This window comes from Populus trichocarpa, chromosome 6 (genome assembly GCF_000002775.5).
Source record: "Populus trichocarpa isolate Nisqually-1 chromosome 6, P.trichocarpa_v4.1, whole genome shotgun sequence".
Classification (NCBI taxonomy): Eukaryota; Viridiplantae; Streptophyta; class Magnoliopsida; order Malpighiales; family Salicaceae; genus Populus; species Populus trichocarpa.
Window position 1 is genome coordinate 14,348,032 of NC_037290.2, and position 22,377 is coordinate 14,370,408.

The 22,377-nt window shown below is 32.1% G+C and overlaps 1 protein-coding gene across 1 annotated transcript; it reads right to left on the minus strand.

The window, feature by feature from the left end:
* Nucleotides 1-4,256: 4,256 nt before the first annotated feature.
* LOC112327878 (uncharacterized) lies at nt 4,257-7,254 on the minus strand. Its single transcript, XM_024602946.2, has 6 exons — nt 7,054-7,254; nt 6,903-6,972; nt 6,722-6,827; nt 5,779-5,877; nt 5,555-5,692; nt 4,257-5,476 (listed from the first exon to the last, which is right to left on the minus strand). Exons 1-6 carry the CDS (start codon nt 7,187-7,189, stop codon nt 4,322-4,324), a joined length of 1,704 nt encoding a protein of 567 aa, XP_024458714.2. The 5' UTR covers nt 7,190-7,254; the 3' UTR covers nt 4,257-4,321.
* Nucleotides 7,255-22,377: the final 15,123 nt, after the last annotated feature.

The following is a 22,377-nucleotide window of genomic DNA, read 5'->3' on the forward strand; positions in this document are numbered from 1 at the left end:
TAACTATTATTATTTAATGATATGATAACAAAATAGACGCTTGTAAAAATTGAGTACTAACTAAATATCGGGATATTTGTTGGAAACTATGATAATTTTATAGAAAAAAACTGAAATAAATTATGAAAACCAGTTTAAAATTAATAAAATATTGAATGACAAAATCAAAAGAAAATAATTTTGAAGGTAGAATTGAGTACCAACCAAAGAATCAGAATGTTTGTTGGAGACTGCGATAATTTTATAGGAAAAAAATCTTAAACAAATTATCACAACCAATTTAAAATTAATAAAATATTGAATGATGAAATAAAAAAAAATAATTTTGAAGGTAGAATTTAAAATAAATATATATAGAAAAAGTTTGAATTTTTTTTTAAATTGGGTGCTTCATTATTGGAAGAAAGTTTGAATTTTTTTTTAAATTAAACTGGTTCATTGTTCATATGAATGGTGAAGCACCATAATGTTTTTATTTTTTTTAGTAAAAAGAATAATACTTTTCTCTGATTTTTGCTTATTGTTGCATCAACCTTCGAAACATTTTATATTTATAACAAAACAAATAGTTGGTGTTATGTTCTCAAAGTAGAGATTTCAAGCTAAGCCTCCATTTTGTGCTGCCTTACCCTTTCTATTACCATAATTAAGGTAAAGATTTTTATTATTTATTAATTAATAAAAGAAAAAAAATCAAATAATAAAGACAATTATCTTATCAAAAGAGAGGATCAAGCAATTAATATATATTATTTTATTTCTTTTATAATGTAGCTATATAAACTCTTTATGAATTTATTGTAATCAATATAATTATCAATACATCTTTTATGTGAACCCGGATATTAAGAAGCCACACACAAGAAAAAAGAAATCCAAGAACACTAAAAAACATTTGGTTGATAAAACATTCGACAAATTACCTGAAGTGTGGCACCAAAACTATGGTGTCATAGAATGATCCCCTAGGTATTTCCTCTTACATTGAGCATGCTGAGGATAAGAAGTTCTCTATAAACCTTTTTGTTTTTTGTTTTTTTGTGTAAAAAATGCATTGTAACAACATCTGGATCGATAAATTATTTATTTATACACATCTTAAATTGACATCTAATATCATCTTCACTATTTTTTTGAATTAGATAGTGCGTATTTAATAAAATCACCAATCTCGTTACAATAATCCATCTTGCGCAATCCTTCAGATGAAATTCGATATATCCAATAATGATCATCTATTACTTATATGAAACTAATATAAAATATTGATGACAACATGTATTAATTAATAATGTGAACTAAATAAATTATCGATACCCAATAAATTAGCTATCATTTGTTTAACTCAAACTCAGTCAATCTATTTTAATAATACCCTTAAATCATTATTAATTTTCTAAAAATATTCAAATTCTTCCAAATTTACCAAAATTTTCAATTTAACAATAAAATTAATAAAATATAAAACGTGCTTATTAAATAAGACATTATTTATTTCATTATAAAACATCTAAATTACAAAATCAAATTCAATTTCATCAAATGCAAAACAAATACACTTTTTTAAAATCTCAAACAAACCCTAACATGTACGAATCATACATTCATACAACACATTTTCATGGGAAAAAGCTATAAAACAAATAAACACATAAACAAACTACATATACAACATCAAAATGCCAAAAAAATATATATTTTAAAAATGTGTTAAAAAAAGAAGAAGGTATTTTTGCTTACTTAATGTGGCGAATCTTTGAAAAAAATTAATCCAGAATAGGGATGCTGACAAACTAAGAGTATTGGGGTGGCTGGATTTGTGATGGTGAGAGCTTGATTTGTGATAAAATATAGGGGTGTTGTCTACTATTTACTGCAAAATAAAAATGAAGAAAAAGAAATGAGGGAGGGTGAGAAGGGAGGTCATATGTTAGGTTATAACTTAGATATTACTGACAGATTGACAGATTCACCGACTAGTATTAGAAACAAGTATATTTCTTGAATAATTTTGTCTATAATAATGACACGTTTTTTTTTTTTTCATTCCTTTATTTTCAACTACAACTCCCTCAGTATTTATTAATGAAAATTTTTTGTTGGTGTATATAAAGAGAAATAGTGAGAAGATATTTCATTGGTAAAAGTCACTAAGATTTACCAATGAGTTTTTTTTTTTATATATATATTTCAATTTGTATTTGATAATTTTCTGATGGTAAATATGCTTCAGATTTCTGTTTTTTTTTGGATTTTTTTTTTCCTGACCATTTCATGTTCAAATATGTCAAAGCATGATTGATGCTTATCTAATGCAAAGTTGTTGTTATCCTTTTAGCTCTTTAATATTTTCTCCATTTCGTTTTCACGCTATTTTTGCACCAAATTCTCTTCCATGAACTCCAACAATATTCAATATTTTGAAACATTTTTCGTTTTTCTTTTTTTTTTCATCCAAGTAACACTCAACAAAATTTGATACGCAAAAAAAATAGGAATAGATGTCTGCTGTGTATCACGGGCTAAGTAGCTAGTTAATACGAGATGAAAATGCATAGGCTACCTAAAAAATGGGCCGGGGAAAAAAAGAGAACTTGCTAGCTTTTAAAGATGATAAATATCTGGTGAGAGATTAGTAGGGAAAGAAAAGGAGTTTTGAACAGAGTGGGGGAAGGCATGGTGTCTGATTTCTCTCTTACTTCCGATCTTTACCGAACCACCCATCAGCCATTCAGACCTAACTGTCCATGTTAGGTTACATTATTATTAGGACAGGTATATATTACAGGCTTTGTGACATAACTAAGAAAACATAATTCAAATTTATGTCTTGGAACCATACTTTTGATAACCTTGAGGCCTTAGTATAAAATCAATAATGCAGTCTATTTTCTAATAAATTCATTATTAAATGATAAAATTAAAAATAATTAAAAGATCAAAAACAAAAAAAAACATATCCTATCAGTGAGTAAACTCATCAAACCTGTGAATCGGATAAGTCGGGTTAGTAAGTATGAACCTCACTTGGATTATAATTTGTTTTTTGAAAACTACTTTTTATTTAACTATATTATAATAAAAATAAACGATTGGTGAAATCAAACACTAACCTAATATCGAGATGGTTTTTTTAAAGCGAGATAACTTTATAAAAGGCAAAGCGAAACCAATTAAGAAATTGAATTCCTCATTAACTCAGTATCTAAGGATGAAATTAAAAAAAAAAACTAATTTAAAAAAAGTTAAACTTGTCAAACCCGCAAATCAAGTCAACTAGCCAAATATGTGAATAGGTCAATATACTGTATAAAGTTTGATAATATAACTTTTATCTGAATTTTTTTTAACTATATAAGAAAAAAATAGACGATAAAAAAATCAAGCTCAAATAAAAAAGCAATCCAATAAACTCGTAAACTAGGGTAATCCGGGTTACCTTAGCAAACTTGCAAACTATGCTAACCTCATAGAAAGACAAAATAAAAGGAAACAAATTATGAAGCTAAATTCTTAACCATTTCAATATTAAAAGATAAAATTTAAAAATTTTAAAAAAAATCATAACAAAAATTTAAAAAGAAAAACAAAAAGAAAAAAAAAGAAAGTAAAACATTGTGGATTAATATTGTCATTAACAGTGCAATGTGTGTGGGTGAACAATGATTTCTTCACACCTTTTAATTTTTGTTATTTTATAAAGTTTAATAACATGACTTTTCTAAAAAAAAAAACTTTTTTTTAACTATATAAGAGAAAAAATTAGACCATAAAAAATCAATAATAATTAAAAAAAAATATAACCAGAGCAACCTGAATTATCTTGGCAAACCCATAAATCAAGCTAACCTCATATAAAGGCAAAATAAAAAAAAAAACAAATTACAAATCTAAATTCTCAACAATCTCTAGTTTAAAAAATAAAATCGACAAAAATATATTTAAAAAAAAAACATAACAAAAATTCAAAAAGAAAAAGAAAAGAAAAGATATAAAGCAATACATTCTGGATTACTATTGTAATCCAGAATATAATAAGTATTGTAATCCAAATTATTATTGTAATCCAGGATACAATGCAATAAAATAAAATAAGTATTGTAATCCTGGGTGATCAATAGTTTCCTTAAATGATTTGTGCTACTGTACAGAATTTAAAAAATGTTTAGTGCTGTGGTTGGATTGTAGTTTTGTAAATTTGTTTTAAAAAATTGTTTCAAAATTATTTTTTTTATGGTTTTGATATATTGATATAATAATAAAAATATTATTAACGTGAAAAAATTCTGAGAAACAACATTATTAAACACCCCCTTGGTAATCAAGCACAACTTTTCCTCTTCTTCATACACTTTCTCACTAATGACAATTCAAACCTTGCTGATCCATTGATGTCCTCTTCACTATCTTCACTATCCAGCACAATTACTGATTCGGCAACTGGTGAGTCTCCCCCACTGGACTCAATCCCCTTATCAATTTTCCTAATTTGATGTTGGATAGACTGCTGCTTCTGGAGAGTATCTGGAAAGAGGTTCTGCGAGTGCAAAAGCAACCTGCTATTATCCTCATTGCTCCCCTGCAATTGAGTGAGAGGACCCAAAGATAGTTTCTGGCTAATCCCAATCTTCTTCGCAGTTTGAGGATTTGAAAATGGAAGCTCGTGAATTGGCACAATATTCTCTTCGTCATCCTTTTCTTGTCCCTGTGATGAGGTTTTAAATCCCAAAGAAAGCTTCTTACTAACCGGCGGTGGCTTATTACATCTTGCATTGATGGTGGTATTATCAATTCCAATAAAAGAATCCCTACAAGGCAGTTCATTATGTTTGAAGGATGAGGCCACCAGCAAGGTCTCTGGAGTTGAATTAGAATGGGACTGAGAAGGCAATAGTTCAGGGGTTACAAGGATTTCCTCATTTATGCCATCATTTGTTTGGTATGCATCCAAAGCTCCAGACAGCATCTTAAGGCTAACCTGACAAAGATTGTCTGAGCTTGTGCTTTCGCTGTCAAACGTTGATATCTTATCATGCTGCTTATGGAGTCGTTGCTCATTACAGTTGCCAACGTGCAGCACTAGCAAATCCAAAGAAGTCATAGGAGCAGTTTGTGGGTTACAGAAGGATTGATATTGCTTTGGGTTTATATTCTGTGTGTTATGTTCAGGGAATCTAACAGAGGATTCAAGAGACAACTTCTTCCCAATGCCACTTGGCTTCTCATATTTCACATTGTACTCTTCAGGCATAACAATCGACTCTCCCCCCTCCCCTTTTGTTTCTGTGTGATTTCTGAAGTCAAACAGGAGGTCATGATTTTGCTTGTTATTCACATCTCCATCACTTCCCTTGTTACAAGCGGAGGTGGCAAACTCCAGAGACAGCTTTCCACCAATCCCACTAGGTTTCTTATGATTAGAAACGAAATCCTTATTTTGATTAGTCGACTCCTTGTCTGGTCCTTTAATTTCCACCTAGAGCAAAAAATTACATATTCAAAAAGATCCAGATTTTTCAAAAATAATTTGGGAAAACAACCAAACAAACGCTACCATTGGGCTTGAATTTGTGTCACTTTGAATGCATTGAGTACTGCAGCTACCGATATTGGCTCCAGGCTTAGCATATTTCTCAGTCATGGCTTGAGCTCTTTGGTCAAACACCAGCCTGTTATATTTGTATTCTCTGCTCTGCATATTCATCCCCACACATCAGAAAATTGAGACTATTTTATTCAATATTACTGTCTGATCGATCTGTGTACATATCCACTTACAGCTTCACACATTAGGCCATCATCAGGATTTGGCTCACACAGCAACAATCCTATGCTTGTTAGCACTGTTGAAATGTTTAATGATGGTTGCCATGCACCCTGCTTGTGTACAAACACAAACCTTGTTATAAATAGCAGGTTTGAGAGAAACCCTACAATTTCATTAAGACATCCATTGCCTATTGATAACAAAAATAAGAAGAAAGTTGAAGAAACAAATAAATTGAAAAACCTCAAGAAATTTCTTGTCATCCATGATTTGTCTAACAGTACAATAATTGGACAGTTGTCACTGCCCATGAAATATAAAGTTCAGTTTTCTTGACAAATATCCTCCAGATCACTGTTCTTCATAGTTCATACCAAAGCTACAATAATGGCAAAAGGGACCGTGAAAAACTAGATTGGAACCTTTACGCTTTAAGAGTTAATTCAAACCAATGGACCAACAACTGACTTTACAGGCCAACTTCTTGCCGATTCCATGAAAAATGGGAAGCCACGGGAGTACATACTTTCAGCCCAAAATACAGGCAAATTTTTATAAAATATCAGCACAAGTAGTTGTAACAAGCGGGAAGAACAACCGACCTTGTCAAAATGGTAAAATTACAGAATCAATAACTAGAAGCAAGCAACTTGAGATATTACTTTAGATTAATTCACATTTTATTTAATATAAAGTCCATTCAAAGTAGAATCATTAGGTTTAATTCTTGAAAAAAAAAACCATTAATAATAGTAATAAGCAGTAGAATTTGTCAATCTATCCTCATTTTTATATATACAAGAACATATCCCAGAAAACAACACAAAGCGATCATGCTCAGAACATTATATATTTCTAGGAAACCAAAAACAAACTTTCACTTTCGACAAAAGAAAAAACAGAAAAGAAAAGAAAAGAAAAGAATTAGGGTGTGGGTGGGTGTGTGTGTGTCACCTTCGGGGGAAGATTAAGAATGTCAAGGCAAATCCGACCTCCGTTATCGATATTAGGGTGATAGATTGGCGTGGCAAAGGTCACACTTGGAGGCTGAAATGGGTACCTAAAAGTTTTTTAAAAAAGAAAAATTAAAAACCCATCAGAATTCTTAATTACAAGACATAAATGCAAATAATACCTATCGGGTATTTGAATCTTAATGCTGAAAATCCCCTTAGCATATACACTCCCTTCGGGCCCTTCAATCTCTGCCCTAACAAAAATTTTGGTCAATGGATAACTCAAATTTTTGAGATTTTCGATTGGTTATATAACGAGAAGCAACTTACGGGCGTCGATAGTTGACAAAGAGGAGAAATCGGAGGCGGTGGAGAGAAAAGGAAAGGAGGCGCCGGGTGGAGGGTCGGTCAGGAGGAGCTTGAGCTCCTTTTGCATTCGAAGATTGAGCCTCGCGGCTTGTGCCATTTCGCGATTAGCAAGTTCTCTGCTCTCTTTTTTTCCGGTTTTGTTTTGGTTTGTGGGTTTTTGTTCATAAAAGGCACCTTATATCATCTACAAGTTCTAATTTTTGTTTTCTTTTTATATAATTAAAATATAATCAAACAGTCAATAAAATAAAATTAACCAATCAATCAACACTAAATTTTTTTTATTGGAAAGCTTGACGAAAATCACATAACCGTAATCTATCTAAAATTTCCACTTTCACAAATAATGAGATTATAAAGTGTTATTTTTTAGCTCAAATTAAAGGTAACAATATATAAATCATCAAGAATAATGTATTCCTGAAATACAATAAGATTAATTAGAAGGAGTTGAAAAGCATACTCACAAAACACTTGAATCCATTGGTATCTAATCTCAAATTGTTTTGATCGAGAGTGAAAAGTATGATGCATACTAAGATAGATTGCACTTTATATGTCACAGCGCAACACAAAATTCATTTGCATTAGACCAAGTTCATGTAAGAACTTCTTCCATAAGCTTTAATTTGGTGAGCTTCACTAAGTTCATTTGCTTTCTACAAAACTCAAATTTCTCTCTCACTAGAAGCTTGGCTATCCTATCTGATATATTATCATTCGTATGGATCATCTTAACAACAAAGTACTTATTCTCCATAACATCTTGAATCCATTGGTATCTAATCTCAAATTGTTTTGATCGAGAGTGAAAAGTATGATGCATACTAAGATAGATTGCACTTTATATGTCACAGCGCAACACAAAATTCACTTGCATTAGACCAAGTTCATGTAAGAACTTCTTCCATAACAACTTTTATCCTCTTCAGTAAAAGCAATGTAGTTAGCTTTTGTAGTGAATAATACAACACATATTTGTAACCTTAATTTCCATGAAACTGCCCTTGCAAAAGTCATTAGATACCTCGATGTATACTTTCTAGAATTAACATTATCAACAATATATGTGTTTATGCATCCACTAGCATAGGTTTACCATTACTAAATGTAAACTAAAACTAGAAGTACCTTTGAGATACATAAGTATCCATTTCATTGTTGACCAATGTTCTTTACCAACCAATTGATACATAAGTATCCATTTCATTGTTGACCAATGTTCTTTACCAACCAATTGACCACACTAATAACAGGAGTTATATATGGCCATGTGTAAACTATGGCATACATCAAGCAATCAATTGTAGATACATAATGAACCTTTTTTTATCTCATTTATTTCTTCATCACTTAAAAGGAAATTGTTTAAAAATGAGCTTAAACTGACTTGTAAATAAAGAACAAACAGGTTTGGATTTAGTCATGTTGAATCTCTCAAGTACCTTCTAAACATATCTATTTTGAGATAACCAAAGTTTCTTATTTTTCTTATAACGAGTAATCTTCATGCTAAAAATTTGTTTTACTAGTCCTATGTATTTCATTGAAAAAGACTTGTTTAACTCTCCATTCAAACTCTAAATCTTTTTAGCATTATAGCCAACGAGTGAAAACAATGAAGTTACCATCAGGAAATCTTTTTATAAACACATAATGATCAAAAATGGCTATGTCATAACTTTTTTTTGGAAAAGATTAAATGTATTAAAAGAAGAGGACCAAAAAAAGAGGGGTAAACCCCACAGGATACAAGAAAAAAGAGAAAACGAAGGTAAAATGAATACAACAAAGGAAAAGGAAATAAAAGACAGAGGGAGCTACATTAAGAGGCTAGTTGACTGGAAACCAAAAGCCAACTCTTTAGATTAAATTACAGGGGGGAGAAGTGGCATGAAGCTAAGGCTCTTGTAGGTCCTAGGAGTTTAGGATAAAAGTTGGGATGGTACACTTGTGATCATAGCTTATCAGATGTGTTCAGATTAGTTGGATGATGTCCTCATATACAAACTGAGATGGCTGGAAATGTTGGCAGAAGATACGGTTATTTTGTTCGTACCATATAAAATACACCGAGACAGACAGGTTAAGGCTCTACCATAACAATGCTACATCATAAAAGAATCAAACTTCTTGTACCACTATTTTGGAGCTTGCTTCAACCCATACAAACTCTTCTTCAGCAAACAAACTAGCTGCTCTTTGCCTTTCAATCCAAACTCTTTAGACTACTTCATGTAGATCTCCTTATCTAAGTCACCATGGAGAAAAGCAATTTTCACATGAAGTTGTTTAACTTTAAGATTCAAACTAATAGTTAAACCAAACACAACTTGGATTGAAGACATCTTGACCATAAGTGAAAATATTTCATCAAATCAATACCCTACCTTTCATAACCAATCTTGCCTTATACTTTGGTTGTGAGCATTTTTCTTCAATTTCCAACCTAAACTTTAATTTGTTCTTGAGTACTCTCTTGCCTTTGGAAAACTTTCCTAACTTAAAATTATGGTTTTCATGAAAGGATTTCATCTTTTCTTGCATGGCTTTTAGCCATTCATTTTTCTTCGCATGTGACATAGCTTTATCAAAACATTCTAGTTTTCCCCCATTAGTAACCAACACATACTCACAAGGAGAATATATGGTGAAAGCTTATGAGGTCTAGTGGACATTTTTAATTGTGGCTCATCTAGAGCTTTATGAATAACATGTTTAGGAATAATATCACCATCATCATCATTAGCTGGCTAAGGATCATTAATTTATAGCTTAAAGGGAAAACCACCATTATTATAATTTTACATATCTCCTTTATTATTAAAAAACATCAAAGGTAACTGTGGAGTAAGTCTTGAATCCAAACTAGCAGGAACAAAATTAGTATATTATATATTCTCTTTTTATTCAAAGTCTTTAATGGTTTGATCTTCAAAGAAGACTACATATCTATCTTTAACAACTATCTTCTCTTTTAGATTTCTTAACCTATAACCAAACTTGTCATCTTTAGAGCCCAAGAAAACACATTACTTAGTCTTACTGTCAATATTAGACATTTCATCTCTAGAAACATGTACAAATACCTTGTAGCCAAACACTTTTAAGTATACATAAAAACATTATGATTAACTAAAAACATAGGTTTAACTCTAAAATAAAACATAGTTTAATGGTTCTAACACCTTATTACAATGCTTGAGAAAACATTTGGAAATCCAAAATCTAAATACTAAAATCAAGCAGATGATCCTCTAGTCATGGTAGGCATGAGAAGGTCTTGAAAGAAAACAATATATGCAAAAATAATCAATCACAAGAAATGAAATACATATATTCACTATTATTGTTAATTTCTAACAAAAAGATATTATCCATTAGTACAATACCAAGTCATGAAAACTTTAAATTTCTTATATTCGGTTCGTCAACCCTTTTCTAGCATCCTCAACTCTCACCAAAGTGAATGTTAAAATTTACATTTGCCACCATACATGTGGTCAGCTATGAGCTATACTTGCCCCCACTCCTGTGGCAGACTATTATATACATTTGCCCCCTCATGTGGCCGGCCATTAACCACTTTGCTCCCACTCTTGTGGCCAGTTATATTTCCCCCGCCCCCCTACATGTGGCTATCTATTATGTATTTGCCCCCACTAATATGACCAGCTATTTTATCTCTTTGAATTAGCCTTATCCAATATGATAATAACAATAATAACCACATATGATTTCACCATATTTACCCATAACACCATACTGTCATGTTCAGCCTTGTTCCAATTCTATGAATACTTTAATGCTCACTTTCATACATCTTCATATAATAATAATAATAATAGATTTCAAAATATAAATATCTTTTTTAAAAGATAGAAATGAGGTAGTAAACACCTACTTGCTTCTCTTAGTGGTCCTGTTCTACTAGTTTGTGGTCACGCAATTCGTGTTTCACACAAGTCCATCATTAAACATTATTTCTTAATATCAAGAATTGTATCTCATTATTCTTTACATTCATATTCATTTTTTTTTTCAATGATTCTTATCAACTCACAAGCATTATTATACAATCGCATGCACAATTTTCATATCTAAATTAGATCATTATTTCATGTTCACATGACCACCCATTAACCCGAATCATGTAGACTTTTCCTAGCTAATATCTTAACCTAAACTTACCTAACCTTAATTACTTTATACAAGACTCTAATTTCCCATTATTTATGTTTTCAGGGCTGCCCAAATCAACCCCTTAATAGCCAATAATAGGGTTGTCATGACAACCTTGCTTTAGTCTCTTGGAGACACTTTTGATCCCTAAACAACTTTACACTTAAAGTTTTCACTCGAGCTCCCTTGTTATCATTTTAGAGGGGTATTTAGCCCCCCTAAACATAGACTTTTAAGGCTGTTACAGCAGCCCCAAAATCTCTAAAAAATTATGTCCCTCTAATGCTATTTTTTTCCTTTAATCTTGGGGTTGTTTTAGCAACCCATGTTCCACCTTTTTGGGGTTTCAACACATCATAAAATTATATGTTAAAGCTCATTAATAACAACTTTTACACCCTTTCAAATATTGTAATTCAAATCAGCCCCTAAATTATTTCAATACATCCATTTATTCTACACAATTACAAAAGTTCTTTCATTAATACAAAACTTTTTAAGAACCTTTATCAACATGAATTCAATAATTTCAAGAACTTCATCATTTTACATCATTCAAGAATCCCGTCATTTGGCCAAACTCTTCCCTCCCTTAAAATCAAGAGTTTTTCTTTTAAGATCAAATCTTCACACTTAATTCTATTCCCTTTTCATAATACTTCATTAGGGATTAATTCTATTCCCTATTCATAATATTTCATTAGGGGTTATTATTTTCCTCAATATATTCAAAACCTTAAAATTCAAGAATTTATGAAACTCAATCTTTTATCAAGATTTAATGCAAATTAACTTAAATTCCCTACTTTCTTGATATGTCTACTTCCCTAATTACACACAAGAATCAATTAAGAACCTCTCCCCACCATTTCTTCCCTTGGTCGAACTTAGGGATGCCTATTTCCCTAGGTTTTTGTTCAATTCTCTTGTTTCTTTTTCTTCATTACACATTCTAAACTTATCTACTAATTCAATTTCAAAGGATCAATGATGTTCCCTAATTCTTGCATGACCTTAGAATTCAAGAATTGAGATTTTTCTCATCTTTCTTCAAATTAGCATACAAAAACCCATTCTATTGTTTTTATATGATGATGGTAGGCCTAAAAACACATGATCTAACATAAGAACATCCGCCCCCCCCATAAAATTATCATTGGTTGGTTAAGATTCCTTAGAGTTTTCTTCTTAATTCATGGAAATTTATTTCATAAATAACTTATAATCATCATCCCATGCCAAGATTCTCAAGAATTAACAATTTCACCCAAATTCTATATAAACCCTAATTTCACAAATTTTAGGGTTTTCATTTTTTTATTCAAGAATCACATAATTGGTTATAATTCTATTGTTTAGAGCACTTACTTAAGATTTTGAAGTGATAGAACCCTTTGACTTATGCTTCTACCAATCTTTTTTTTTTCTCCCTAGATTTTCCTTCTTAGCCATGACTCTTATTCTTTCTTCTTCCTTCAAGACTTGATCTTCAATTAAACCTTCTCTCCCTCACTCACTGTTAGAATCTCACTTCCCTAATTCAAGAATTGAGATTTTTCTCATCTTTCTCAAATTAGCATACAAAAACCCATTCTATTGTTTTTATATGATGATGGTAGGCCTAAAAACACATGATCTAACATAAGAACATCCGCCCCCCCATAAAATTATCATTGGTTGGTTAAGATTCCTTAGAGTTTTCTTCTTAATTCATGGAAATTTATTTCATAAATAACTTATAATCATCATCCCATGCCAAGATTCTCAAGAATTAACAATTTCACCCAAATTCTATATAAACCCTAATTTCACAAATTTTAGGGTTTTCATTTTTTTATTCAAGAATCACATAATTGGTTATAATTCTATTGTTTAGAGCACTTACTTAAGATTTTGAAGTGATAGAACCCTTTGACTTATGCTTCTACCAATCTTTTTTTTTTCTCCCTAGATTTTCCTTCTTAGCCATGACTCTTATTCTTTCTTCTTCCTTCAAGACTTGATCTTCAATTAAACCTTCTCTCCCTCACTCACTGTTAGAATCTCACTTCCCTAATTCAAGAATTGAGATTTTTCTCATCTTTCTCAAATTAGCATACAAAAACCCATTCTATTGTTTTTATATGATGATGGTAGGCCTAAAAACACATGATCTAACATAAGAACATCCCCCCCCATAAAATTATCATTGGTTGAACCTATAGGTTAAGATTCCTTAGAGTTTTCTTCTCAATTCATGGAAATTTATTTCATAAATAACTTATAATCATCATCCCATGCCAAGATTCTCAAGAATTAACAATTTCACCCAAATTCTATATAAACCCTAATTTCACAAATTTTAGGGTTTTCATTTTTTTATTCAAGAATCACATAATTGGTTATAATTCTATTGTTTAGAGCACTTACTTAAGATTTTGAAGTGATTGAACCCTTTGATTTATGCTTCTACCAATCTTTTTTTTTTCTCCCTAGATTTTCCTTCTTAGCCATGACTCTTATTCTTTCTTCTTCCTTCAAGACTTGATCTTCAATTAAACCTTCTCTCCCTCACTCACTGTTAGAATCTCACTTTCCCTAATTCTCTCAATCTATTTTTTAAGAAGTAAAGAGAATGTACAGAATGGTTTCTCCTTTGTCAATCCATTTCCCCACTATGAATAATCAACCTCCCACTCTATTAAAGAAACCTAACGGTTTATTTCCCTCTTTTTTATTTAATATTATTGTCATTTATTTATTTATTTATTATTATTATTATTATTATTATTTATTTATTTACTTATTTACTAACTTTCTTCTCCCTTTTTTTACCCAATCATCAAAATTTATTTCAACATTGCTTTCTCTTGTTCTACCAAAACCACTACAATGTTTTCTTTCTCTTTTTAAATATGTCAAGGTTTACAAGGATCTTCAAGATATGGGTGGAAAAACAAGGAATTCTTGTTATTTATAAGTAAAAAAAGCGAGATGAAATCGTCACCTAGTATTTTGGTCACTAGTAACCCAAACCGATCTTAGAGTCTAGATAAGAGGAATGATTGTGTTTAGGGAGGATGTATCAACCCTAGTACACTTTATCTGAGGTAAGTTGCATTGTTTATCTATCTTATATAAACTAAGGCGTTGTTGTGTTTTCTAACCATTGGTTTGTTTAATTATTAAAACATGTCCACCCCAATATAGTGGACCATAGCTTTAGAGGTCAAGTCTAACCATTTTAAAGTCAAAACACATAAAATAAAAAAATTTCTTTTTATTTAATATCGAGAATAGGTCTCATGTATAAGTTCATAATCTTGTATATTAAAATAAACAAAATATTGTTTTTGGTGTTTTGAGATGTAAGCCAAATTCTCATGTCTTTAATAAACCGGTGTTTTGAGATGCATGCAAAGATGTAAACAAAACTATTTTTCTTGAATTTTTTGTATTTAAAAATTGCTAAATTATGTCGTGTATTTTGTTTTATATTATTTATGCAAATATAATATTTTTTAGAGATTTGACCAAATGCAATTTATAATAAAATTATATTTTTGAAAGAAAGATTTTATTTTTTTTACGGAAAGAAACTGATTTATTTAATACCAAAAAAGTATATTGTGTGTAGGTTATAATTTCATAAATTAAATACAAGAGGGTAAAAATATGGGGAAATCAAAATTTATTGCTAAATATATCTTCCAAAGATTTTGAAAATTTATTAAAACTAGATTAAGACCATGTTTAGCAAAACACAATAACATGTTTTAATTAAACTATTTTAATCAAGGTATCAACTTAACAAACTATTCATTCATCCCTCGCCAGCTTAATAATCCAACACATACCAACAATAAAACATAAAATCTTGTTAATTTCATGAATTATATTCAAATCTCATACTAAATCAAACAAAACAACACAAACCCAAGCATAATTCATGTATCAATATTCAATTATCAATCATAACTTAAAAAAATAAAATCACAATCCAACACAAATTATCAAATCATCTTAAATCAAAATACATATCATTTCAAATCAAACAAAATCCAAATAGCATAAAATTTATACATGAGGTTTTGTCCCAAAATTCATAACATTTTATCAATTTGATCAATTTGTCAAAAAAGCAATTTAGGGTTATAAATAGACTTTATGAGGTGGGAATCAATTGGAAAGGCTTCCGTTACCAAAGAACCAGTGCTGGAAGACTTTGAAAAGTGGAGGAGCAGTGGCAGTGTGTAGGTCCCATGCATTGCCACCATTGATGGCACGTGCGTTCATACATCATCACCAGTGAAGACAAAAAATGGATGGATCGGTTTGATCTCCTTGTGCTCTTTCTTCCTGCATTGGCGATAAGGACCACCGCCATCTCTGCAAAACAAAGAAAAATGCATAGCAATGCTTTGGTTCTATCTCTCATCTTATCTACAAATTTGCTTCTCTCTTTACTAGATCTTCTCTTTTTATTTGGCTGGTGGTGAGATTCAATGTCCTTCAATAAAGACCAAAGACATTTCTGAAAAAGAAACGTGTTGCTATTGTCATTCATATGTTGCTCTCAACTTGGTTCTGCTACCTTGAAGCTGCTGGAAAGCTATGTTGGTTTTGTTGTAGCCCTTAGTTACGATGGAGATATAACAAGGTAGCCCCGATGAAATTAAAAGCTGGCCAGTGGAATGGAAAGGAGAGGGGTCTGTTAGCGGAGAGATGATGCATATGGTGGCCCATGGTGGAACCATAGGCACTGAGGAAAAATTGATGCTGAGGAGGAAAGCTAGCTAATAGTGCTGCTATGATGGGAAAAAAAAAAAAGGAAATGGTGTTGGGTTGATGGTGGTGGCTGAATGTTGGCTGAAGGAGAAGGGATGGAAACGCTAGTGGTGGAGGAAGGCTGAGGAGCTATTGATTTTTTGTTGTGCTTAGGACTACCAGACATTGGTGTGAGGTTGAAAATTAGAAGGTGATGGTTTCACTTAAAATGGAGAAGAGAGGGGCTGTCTTCGGGTATGATTTAGCTTTGGGTTGAAACCAGAGATTATTGTTGATGGTGATAAAGAGGTTTTTAAAAGGTACGGTAGCTACTGGTTTAGTTGTTGATGATGAAGTATAGGTAATAAATTCATGTTAACATACAATTTTAGTGAGTACAATCCAAGGATTTCATGAATGAAATGGGTGAAAAGGGAGCTAGAGGGTTCGGCCAAAACAAAGAAATGAAAGAAAGAAATTATGTGTGTTAAACAAGTGTACATGGACATGACTTGAAAGTAGTATTGAATTGTTGTATAACATGATTGGTATATTGTGAACATGAGATTTTTGTAGGTTAAATGAAAGAGGTTAAATGAAAGAAATTGAAGAAAATGGCCACCCTAATTCGACCATATGCTTGTTTAGTGGAGTAATGATGTAAAGCATGATTCTATGTTGAAAGCTTGAAATTCTCATAAGAATAATGGTGTGACTTGCTTGAGGAAAACTTATAAACGTAGCCTTGATAAGTTTCGGTCTTGTGTGGTGCAATGACATAATAATGGAAAACAAAACTTGTAATTATCGTTGGAAATTTATAGAATAAATGTCAAATCCTTTAGTGTTGGGTCCTTGAAAGGTTAGTACATGTTCTATGTGTGTTAAAGTATGATAATACTCAAGAGTTATAATCTCATTTATATAATTCTTTTGAATGTGCTTAATTGTGTTATCTTGAGTTTGATTGGATAAAGTAAATTGTACCATGTAGTTAACAAGTTGGTAATAAGAGGAACGGAAACAAACACAAAAAAATAATGCTTGAAAATTTATGAGGCCTATATTCCGCCATGTTGAAGAAAAGAGGAAGAGAAAGGCCTCATTCATGGGTGTGTGTGAATGTGTGTGTCCTATGTATTGGCCATATTATAAAGGAAGGAAGAAAAAATGATTCTTGTGTACTTGTGATCTTATAAAATGATAATATATGTCTCTTAACAAGTGGAATGAGATAAGGAAACAAATGTGTAGAAATAAAGTTTTTTTTTACACTCTTATATGGTATGTGATATGGCTAGGGTTGAGATAAAAGAGGAAAAGTTGAATTGTGAATTTTAAGTGTAAATGGAAAAGGTTGACGAATCTGGACAGATTCGTCTCTTGACTTTCGGAGAGAATTCGAGTAGGAGGATGAGGGAATTAGGATCAGGTTCCTTCATAGGATATGTAGTTTTGGATGTTGACTAACTAAAAAAATTTGGTCTTACTTAATTTGGAGCTATATAACTCCAGTTATGGGTCACCAACCAAGACTGGGTCATGACAAACCCTATAGAACAGTAGGTCTGATTTGTTAATGAGTAATTTAGAGTGTCTTGGAGGCAGAACTGGGATCTCGTCCCTTCAAAGAACTTGTAGCCCCATGTCTTATCTTTCTAACGAAACTAACCTCGCTTGAAACAGAGTCCTAGAACTTTGAATATAGTTAAACATCTGAGGAGAGGTCGGAATGTGACCTTTGCTGGCAGATTAGGAAAGTCGCTAAAACGACTATCTAGACGCGTTAAGGGTGAAAATTGGGTCCCTTCCCTCTGGGAATATGTGATATTACATCTTAGCTTCCAAAAGAAATGAGCCATGTTTGAAATGGAAATTTGTAATGATAACTATGGTCGGACAAAAAATGATGATATTAATGGGTGAAATGAGAAAAACGTAAAATATAAAGAAAAGGATAATTGAAAGAATGACCTATATTGGTTATTAATATGGTTATTATGAAATGTATCATTGAATGAAGATAATTTATGAGATATACCTGTGATTTCAGGAGGGACCACAAATGTGGTGCAGCAGTAGCAGTAGGGGAACACGAGTAGAGCTTCTACTGAAGGTAGGTGATCCACACCTATGCTTTCTAGTTAAATTCTATGATTTAATATGTTATTGATGTGTAATGTGAATTAGTGAATGTTGGATATTATATGGAAGAATAAAAGTTTGCGTAATGATGTTGTTATTTCGGATAGTATCCCGAATATATATGTGTTCAAGGTGAATGGTATTTCGTGTGAATTTCCAAGTGATGGAAGTATTGCTGACATAGAAAATATGAGAAATGTGATATGTGGCATAGACTAGCATACATTTATTTTATGTTAGGATCCCAAGTAAGGGGATCACCATGCATCGATGTCTATGGGGTATGGACCAGCATACATTTAGTGTATGTTAGGATCTCGGGTAAGAGGATCATTATGCATCGATGCCTATGGGGCATGGACTAACATACATTTAGTGTATGTTAGGATCTCGAGTAAGGGAATCACCCTGCATCGATGCTTATGGGGCATCAACTAGCATACATTTAGTGTATATTAGGATCCCAGATAAGAGAATCACCATGTATCGACTAACATATATTTAATGTATGTTAGGATCCCGGGTAAGGGGATCATCATGCATCAACTAGCATACATTTAGTGTATGTTAGGATCTCAGTTAAGGGGATCACCATGTATTGGCTAGCATATATTTAGTGTATGTTAGGGTCCCGGGTAAGGGGCTTGCTATGCATGCCTACAGGGTGATGATGATACCGGTGAAATTGGTATCGGTAATGTGTTAGGTGAAAATAGTTATGGAATCTTGAATGGAAGTTGAAAATGGAAGATGAAACAGTTTTAGTAGTTGAATGGAAAGAGTTGGAATGGAAACAAAAGGGGAAAAGTGAATATAATATGAATATATGTTTGCTTTTTTAAATTGTTGGATATTTGTGTTACTATACTTATTGTGGTATTTATGTTTCAATAATATGTATTTTATTTCAGGACCATCGCATGCACGACAGGGTAGATCCTAGCTTTTGTTCTCTTTTTGTTATCTAGTTCTAGGGAGTATATCCTTGTATTTTGTAATATTAAAACATTTATATAACTTCATTTGTATAATTAATGTTTAAACTTGAATAGATGAACTTAACTCTGAAATTCATATAATCATGTTCCATGTATGCGTGTTTATGTCATTTATTCCTCTATAATGACATATGTTGTTCAATGTATGTTATAAATATTGTGGTTGTGATGATGATTATGTTTGTGAGATTGAGATCCAGGATGATTGGGTTGTGATTGAGTTATGAGATGTGGGATATTAGAAGTATAGACAGGTTATATGTCGATAACTTGAAACCTCCCGATATAGAGGAGACTTTATCAAAATTTCAGTAGACTTTTATATGAAAACTGTATAAAAAAACCTTGTTTTCCATTTGATATGTGATTGGTGTTTTATCCCGGATAAGGGGATGTTACAAAAAAAAAGTGACATAGGAGGACAATCACCGTGGACCGCACCACATGTGACAATATAACGATTCTTATTCATGAAAACTTATTGATCATAAACTACGAGGACGTCACCTGATTAGAGACCGTGATCAGGTTATCCGATCACAAACCATATACAGGTCACCCAAATACAAATTATTCATGAAAAACCCTAGATACTTTTCACACAATGGACAGGTCACCCAAACACAAATTATTTATGAAAAATCCAAGATATTTTTCACTAAATGAGCAAGTCACCCGGCCAGACCTGTTCACATTCTACTTGCCACCAAACCAACACTTCAACTCAATGATGGTCACTCCTCTGCAGATCAGAAGCAATACAGACGGGTCATAGGAGCCCTTCGGTACCTAGTCGTCACCCGGCCTGATATTGTCTTTGCCATAAATAAACTTGCTCAATTCATGCATCAACCAAGCCAACTTCACTGGACTTCAGCAAAATGAGTGCTCTAATATCTCAAAGGCACAATTAATCACGAGATCTCCCTCACTCCCTCTAACAATCCTCAGCTCTCTGGATATTCAAATGCAGATTGGCGTGCAGATCCAGATAACAGACATTTAACCTCTGCCTATCTCATATTATTTGGCAACTGTCCCATCTTATAGAGCACAAGGAAACAACACTCTATCACCAAATCTTCCACAGAAGCTGAATATAGGGCCCTCGCCTCAGCAACGTCATTACAATACCTTTTTTGAAAACAAAGAGAAAACCTTTGAATTTTAAAATAATTAAGTTTTGAAACATCCACAAAGATAACCACCTTTTGATTTGTTAATATCAAAACTCCCTTATGGATTTTTCTCCCAACCTAGAAAGGCTTTCACACCTTTTCTTTTCCTTACAAATTTACTTTCTAAAGTTCCTTAAAAGACTTTATACAGTAAGTATTATAAAGAGAATGGAATTTTCATAACCTAATTTTGACCATTTTTAAAATACTTTTCAAAACAATTCAAAAATAGTGAAAAAGTAAAAAAAATCCAAAAAAAATATTTTAACGCATTCGCGTTGTTTTCATCATTTTCAACATCTTTTTGAAAGAATCTAAAATCCAAAAAAAAAAAAAATTTAATGCATTCAACTATTAACACACCCATTTCAAAATCATTGATTAATTTCTCTCATTGAGTTGACGTTGACATTTCTTTTTTTAAAAAAGATAAAAATAAGCAAAATGTAAAAATAAGAAAATAGGACAAAAGGACTAAAACATAAAGCAAGAAAATGGAGGGACTAAGATAAAATCAAGTTACATGGGGATCATACAATTAGAAAAAAGTGACAAAATTATTTTGCCTATAAATAGTGAAAGAAAATTTAGAACAAAAGGGGCATTATTCACTAAAATAGATCCATAAAAAAACATAACATTTTCTCTCTCACAAAAAAAAAAACCAAGCGTAGACCTGTTGCCCTTACCCCTCTCTCCCTCTAAAAAGCAAAGAAAAAAAAATCTCTCTCCTCACACTATCCAACACACACACACACTCACCAACACTCATTAAAAAAAATAAACAAAAAAATACCTTCTTTCTAGAGAAAACAAAAAAATGTGAACCTCTTTCTTTGATCTTAGCTTCCATCACAAAGAAAAAAAAAGACCATAACATTTTCTCCCTTAAAAGACCTCACAAAAAACTCTACTTTTTTATCCCACTTATCTTTTCCTAATTGTCACTCTCGAAAAAGAAAAAGAAAGATACATAAAGTAATCTTACCTTTCTCTAACCTCACAATCTTCTCCCCATTGACCATTGTACCAGCTATCATGAGTAGCATCATGTCAGCCACCACAATAGCGACATCTTCTACCTGTTACTTCACCAATTGAGAGTTCTACTCGAAGTGCCAGCAACAACCACTATGAGATCCAGTCATCACATCTATTTTCTACCCAAAGCTGTCATTTGTTTCCTCTTGAATCATCTCCTTATTCTCTATTTGTCCACAACAATCACCGTGAGCAGCACCACACCATCTTCCTTTAATGATAACAACAACAATCGGGTAAAAGAAGAGGATGGAGATCGAGAAGATAAAACAATAGAAAACAATTAAAGGAGAATGAGAAAAACCAAGAGGACCAAAGCTTTAGAGGGCTAGATCTTCTCCCTCGAGTAGTAGTGGACATCACCGCCAATATAGGAATAAGAGGAGATAGTGAAGCTTCGGATCCACCATCTCACCCTCTTTTAGCAGTGGGGGTGCATGAACCCACGCATCACTAGTGGCAGTGACGTGTGTGCATGCACCGCTACTGTTCCAGCAACTCTCTAGCTTGATTTCAGTAGATTCCAGACACACCATCCATCTCAGAAGGTCGATCCATAACCTCAAATTGCTTTTTGATAAATTGTATGAATGTTGTAAAAATTTGGGACAAAATGCTCATTGTTGCGTGTATTATTTTTGGATTGATTGGACATTGTTGATTTAGATTGTTGTGTGTTTTGATTTAAGATTATTTGATAGTTTTGTGGTGGTTTGTGAGTTTATTCTTAGAGTTGTGATTGCTAATTGAATATTAATTCTTGATTCATGGGTTATTCTTAGGTTATGTTGATTTATTTTAATTGGTAGGGGATTTGAATGATGTTCATGAAATTAACAAAATTCAAGTTGATTTTTGGTGTTGGTTGATATTGAATTGATGGATGATGAATAAATAGTTTGTTTTGAGTTGATATCCTAATTAAAATAGTTGACACATTTTACAACCTTCTTTTCTGTTGTTTTTTTTTTTTTTTTTGCCAAACATGCCTTAAT

Excerpts from the sequence above, each read along its gene's own strand:
- LOC112327878 (XM_024602946.2), bottom strand. The coding sequence starts at position 7,189 with ATGGCACAAGCCGCGAGGCTCAATCTTCGAATGCAAAAGGAGCTCAAG. Across the intron at positions 6,973-7,053 it reads TTTGTCAACTATCGACGCCC|AGATTGAAGGGCCCGAAGGG; the intron begins GTAAGTTGCTTC and ends TTGTTAGGGCAG. Across the intron at positions 6,828-6,902 it reads AAGATTCAAATACCCGATAG|GTACCCATTTCAGCCTCCAA; the intron begins GTATTATTTGCA and ends AAAAACTTTTAG.